The sequence below is a fragment of the Triticum aestivum genome, chromosome 7B (genome assembly GCF_018294505.1).
Source record: "Triticum aestivum cultivar Chinese Spring chromosome 7B, IWGSC CS RefSeq v2.1, whole genome shotgun sequence".
In the NCBI taxonomy this organism is placed as follows: domain Eukaryota; kingdom Viridiplantae; phylum Streptophyta; class Magnoliopsida; order Poales; family Poaceae; genus Triticum; species Triticum aestivum.
In genome coordinates this window covers 61,489,029-61,495,028 of record NC_057813.1, presented here as the reverse complement: position 1 = coordinate 61,495,028, position 6,000 = coordinate 61,489,029, and the positions used below count along the sequence as shown (strand labels likewise).

Below are 6,000 nucleotides of genomic sequence, written 5' to 3'. Positions count from 1 at the left end.
AAAATACTAAAACTAAAACTAAAACAAATAATGAAGTTTTCTATGTAAGAATAAAACCCTTTAAGAAGAAAGAAAATATAAAAACAAAAACAAAGTAATGAAGTTTTCTAGGGAAAAATGAAACCCTTTAAGAAGAAGGAAAATAAAAAAATAACTTGCACACAAGTATGCCCTGAATTCACACTTTTGTAATTTGCAGAAATAAGCATATACAGTGCAATTTTTGCTCCCTACTATAATTTACACACATGGTGTATCAAAGTTGTGTGTATACTTACTAAATATAATAAAACGAATACAATTTTATAAGAGAGAGTAAATTAGTGACATTGGTATTACTCTTAAGAATAAAAAAAATAAAGAAAAACTTGCACACAACTTTATAGTGAAATTGCACTTTTTATAATATGTGGCGAATACAGATATAACAATGCAACTTTAGGGGTCTAGTAGAATTTACACACATATTGTATAGTACTTTCGTGCATGCATACACATAATAATAGACAAATGTATTTAATTAGCAAAAAATTAGCACAAAACAATTAGCATTGGTATTACCCTTAAAAGAATAAAGAAAATGAAAACAATTAGCACAAAAATGCACTTTTTATAATATGTAGAATAAATATATAAGAGTGAAGTTTCCATACAATAATGTAATTTGTACATGTAGCACTTATATGTATACATTTACACACACTCAACATCCGGAAATACACGTAAAGAAAAACAATCAACTGAAAAATAGAAAAATAAAAGCTTACACATGCAGAAAACAAAAGCAAGCCCATGGAGAAAAGCATGCACACACCAAAATACAGCTCAAGAAGAAAATCGACTGACCCAAATAGATGCCTAGTACGAGCAGCAAAAGCGTGGCAAAAAAAGAAAATACTGCACAAATCTTAAAGCACAATTCAACGGCCAGAAAATCAACTGACCACAAAACTAAAAATCAGCAGACTGAAATCAGCTAAAGTGGTCGATCACCGGAACCGCATCCGCAAGAGCGTGCGTCACACTGGTTGCCAAAGCTCACCATCGATAGCTTCCCCGTCGCGAGCCAGCGGCTGTCGGCTGTCCACTTCCGCCAGGAACTGGGCAAGCGCCGCGCGCCCCGAGCCGCCGTCGTTCCACGCCACAGCGGCGCTTTCCTTTTGCGCCGCCGCTCGCGCCCTTAGTTCCCTGCCCTCCTCAGCCTCCATGATCATCCTTACCTTGCCCTCCACCTCGCCGGCTTTGACGAGCCCCTGCTGCCACCCCACCATCTCCACGGCGACCCTCATCTCCTCAACCATGAAGAGCTTATTCATCCTCTGTTCCGCATACATCGGCCAACAAAGCATCGGCACGCCGGCCGTGACGCCCTCCAGCGCCGAGTTCCACCCGCAGTGCGTCACGAACGCGCCGGTGGCCCTGTGGCGGAGCACGTCGACCTGCGGCGCCCACAGCTTGATGACGAGGCCGCGACCGTCCGTGCGCTCCAAGAACCCGTCCGGCAGGAGCGCGCTGAGATCTGGGACGCCGTCGCCGCCGGGGGCTCGCACGACCCAGAGGAACCGGTGGCCGGAGTTGTCCAGGCCGACGGCGATCTCCCTGAGCTGCTCCTCCGACTGGAGTCCCCAGCTCGTCATGCTCCCGGAGCAGAGGAACACGACGCTGCGGTCGGGTTGCCCGTCGAGCCACGCAAGGCACTCGTGCCTCGGTGAAGTTGCCTCGCCGTCGGCCGTGCTCCCGATGAGAGGCCCGACGCAGTACACCGGAGGCAAGACCCGTCCGGGGAGACACCGAGGGTCCCTGAGAGCCGCCACAGCCCGAGCCTCCAGCGACTCGAAAGTGTTCACCAGGATGCCGCTGGCCTCCGGGATCCGGTACATGGCGGCCATCGTCGCCTTGTACGCGTCGCTCTCCGGGTCCTCGAGCAGCTCGGCGAGCAGGTGCGAAGCCGGCACGGGCGGGAGGCCGAAGAACTCGACGGGGCTATCTCCTATCTCCCTAAAGCCTTTCCGACGGCTCTCGCCATCACCGAGGACGGAGTGAAGCTGTATGGAGGCGAGGAGGGTGGACGCGCAGGAGGTATAGAAGACGTAGGCGGGGATACCGAGCTCCTCGGCGACGCCCAGCGCTCCGACCGATAGCGAGTCGAAGATCACGGCATGGGCGCGGCGGGCGGAGCAGAGCAGGTCGTGGAGCCGGCCGTTGTAGCGGTCCAGGAGGCGGAGGTACGAGAGGAGGAGCGACGACGGCCCGTCGAGCGCCAAGGCGGGCTGGTCCTGGACGGGCGGGAGCGCGTGGATCCGGACGGACGGCATGGAGGAGGCGACCCGGCGGACGGCGGCGGCCAGGGAGTCGTGGCCGATGAGCGCGACGGAGACGGCGTAGCCGTGGTCCAGGAGCGCGGCGGCGAGCTGCATCATGGGGTTGAAGTGGCCCACGCCGAGGCCGGGGTACAGGACGATGGTCTTCTCCATTGGAGATCGTGGACACCGACTGGCGCGCTCCCGGGTTACTGATGCCTCACCAGCAGTGGCACCACCGGAGCCTAGCGGGAATTTGAAGCCGTGGTCGACATGGCGTCCCGTCGCTGCGGTAGCAAAGTTCGGTGCGGAGGTGGTGCCTCCAATTCTTTGGTGCCAGAGAGCAACGGCACCGATTGTGACTGAATAGCATCCATCCACCGGTGAAGGTCAGATTCAAATCATTTCACCGCACAGACGGCTCCACCACTTCGCTTCAGTTCATACGGGCAGGGTTTCCTTTTTACCCGAATATCGCACTGACGTTCACTCAGGTCGCAGGAAGGTCATTCATGCTGTTAAAAAAAATCACTCCCAACGAATGCTTTTGAATTGTCATACGGAAACGGATAAATTTTTCATATTATTGTATAAGGATTTGTCATATTCTACACTAAAAATTGTCATGTTGTAAAGATGTCTGAAAATTGTCATGCTGCAGCAGAGTAATCATGTAATTTCACATATTTACCATGATTGCAGCATAGAGAATTGACAGCCTAAAAAAGGAAAAAGATGAAAATTGCCATGCTACTTGAAGGGAATTGACATGTTATATCAACGGAAAAAGGTGAAAATTACCATGCTCTAAAAACAGAAATTGTCCATTTAATGTCGTTAGCTCGCTGTTCGCTTAGAGGCGTTTGTGGGAGCGCATGCTTTAGGATTCTTGTGGGGGATCTGATGTGTCTAGGGATTGAATGGCTAGAAATATGACATCTGATCGTTATCATTTAGGTTTTTAAACAGGAAACGGGTCCGTAAGGACCTGTAACAATTTCGTTAAGCTTTTGTAATTCGTACAATTACAAAAGGACACCAACGAAAGGCAAATTACAACCTAGCCCATGAACTTCAGGAAAAAAAACTGGACGCGAGAGGAAGATTTCTATAGGAATCTGAACATTTATTTCCCTAAAAATTAGTCATCATTATGGAAAGAACATTTATTCCTATAGAATTTGAACTCCAGTCGTTATCTCATATGTGACCCGAAGAAAAAACTTTTTTCTGAAATATACCCAAAGAGCATGATAGTTTACACATCACAAATCTGATAACTTACATACAAACATCGCAATATCTTTTTTGACCTGTTTTTTTATTATTGTTGAAACATGCTGGCAGTAATTTTTGTGCAAATAGTATGATAATACACATATCACACACCGGTAATTTACGTACAAATATCATGATAACTGTTGACCCAGTGAAAAAAAGTAGTTGAAATATCCCCCTATATAAGTTTTTTGACAAGTAGTGTGATAACATATGTACCACAGACCTGCTAACTTAGGTTTAAAACACCGTGGAGTTTGGCGCATCGGGTGGTTGAAATCATACCCGCGATGACATCTGTGTAAAATAGCATATGGTAAATTACGGATCATAGAGCTGATAACTCACGTATAAACACCCTGGTAACTTTTGACACAAAGAAAATAGTTTTAAAAACATACCTTCGATAACTTCCTTCTCTGCAAACATGTTAACATATGCACTGCACACCTGATAAATCACGTACAAACACCATGATAGCTTTTGACCTGGTGAAAAGATGTTGTTGAAACATACATTCGATAAGTTCTATGTAAGCAGTGTGGTAATTTACGTACCACAGACCTGCTATAGTAGGCACAAACATCATGGTAACTTTGCCTCGAGAACAAAAGTTGTTGAAGACATCCCCAGTAACATATATGTAAATAGCATGGTAAACACCATGGTAACTTTTGACCCCAAAAAAAAGTTGTTGAAAATATATCCCCATAATAACTTATGTGCAAACGACATGGTAATATATGCACCACGGACCTCATAAAGTACCTACAAATAACATGGCAACTTTTGACCTAATTGAGAAAAGTTATTGAACATACCTTCGATATGTTCTGGGAAATTAGCATGGTAACTACATATCACAGACCAGCTAAATTAGGTACAAACACCCGAAGGCGAATTCGGTGAACATGGTTCCACGCGCGCCCCTTATGAATGGTAAATTTAAAAATAAAACTAGAAGAAATCAAAAAAATCTGAATCTTTTTTGTAATATACATAGTCAACTGGTATACTCGCGTATGAAGTTTCACAAAGAATCAAATTCATGGTAATCTGGGCAAAATGACAAAATCGAATCTATATTAAAAAAACACTGTTTGATGAATTGTTTGATGAATAGTATGGTCTCAATTGTATTTTCTTCACTAAGAATATCATGGGTGTCAATACATCATGAAACTTCACACATGAGTAGAATGGTCGATTAAGTTTCATACCTCGAATTTTAGATATATTTTTTAAAAAAAATTCTAGTATTTTTTCGAATCTACTATTCATGTGGGTGTCTGTGCACATGTTCACCTTTATATTTTTGCAAACACCCTAGTAACTTTGACCCAGAGGGGAAAAAGGTTTTGAAATCATACCCCCACTCCCCTCCCGGATAATATCTATGTAAATAGCATGGTATATTACACACCGCAGAGCTGATAACTCACATACGAACATCGTGGTAACTTTTGACCCCTGGATATTTTTTTTGTTGAAATCATACCACTTTAAGTTTGGTGTTAATAACTCGGTATTTTACGTACCGCAGACCTGATAACTTGCCCAGTTTTGCGTAAAACTAAAAATCAAGTTTCATCTTTCATGTACTCCCTCTGTTCCTAAATATAAATCTTTGTAGAGATTTCACTATGAACCACATACAGATGTATATAGATGCATTTTAGAGTATAGGTTCACTCATTTTGCTTCGTATGTAGTCCATAGTGCAATCCCTACAAAAACTTATATTTAGAAACAGAGGGAGTACTATTTATACATAGTGAACAAGTGTCAAATTTGGTTAGTTTCTTATTTGAGTTGGGCCGAATTAGCTGTGGGGCAAATATTTCTTCCAAAGCTGTATTCAAATTCTAAAGGGGTTAGATATTTATCATGGAAAATTTGTCTAACGTTCTACGTTATGGTTAAATATAAAATAGCGCATGTTTTCCTCAAAGCCCAGGTAGTTCTTGTGCTCGGGTTGGAAGTCCGAAGTTTGTTGTTCGAGTCCAGCATTTGATAAATTATTTTGTGTAAAAGTGAAAAAGCAGCGATGCAAGGAACCGGTAGCGACCGAAGGAATTGCGAGGCGATATATATCAGTGTCCTTTAATCTATACCTAATAATAAAGGGCTATTACTTCTTCCGGTACGTCATGGAAATTGCCTATAAAATTGGAAAATATTACGCATCAATGTTCCACCTATAAGTGATAAAAAAACGCACCCGTTTGGGCCGGCCTATGTCCGGGTGGCATTTTTTTAAAATTTGTTTTTTTTTATTTTCCATATTTTTCCTACTTTAAATAATATGCGACTTAAAAATGTTCGGAAAATTAAAAAAATAAGATTTTTCAAATAAAATCATAAAATGTTTGTGGATTCAAAAATGTTTGCTTATTCAAAAAAATTCGAAATTATAAAAATA

General features: G+C 43.2%; 1 protein-coding gene across 1 annotated transcript; it reads right to left on the bottom strand.

Moving 5' to 3' along the window:
* Window positions 1-625: 625 nt before the first annotated feature.
* LOC123163051 (anthocyanidin 5,3-O-glucosyltransferase) lies at window positions 626-2,641 on the bottom strand. The gene has a single exon (XM_044580808.1). The coding sequence runs from the start codon at window positions 2,472-2,474 to the stop codon at window positions 1,020-1,022; it is 1,455 nt and encodes a 484-aa protein (XP_044436743.1). The 5' UTR covers window positions 2,475-2,641; the 3' UTR covers window positions 626-1,019.
* Between the last annotated feature and the right edge of the window lie 3,359 nt (window positions 2,642-6,000).

Bases quoted from the DNA above. Each gene is read 5' to 3' on its own strand.
- LOC123163051 (XM_044580808.1), bottom strand. From the start codon at position 2,474: ATGGAGAAGACCATCGTCCTGTACCCCGGCCTCGGCGTGGGCCACTTC.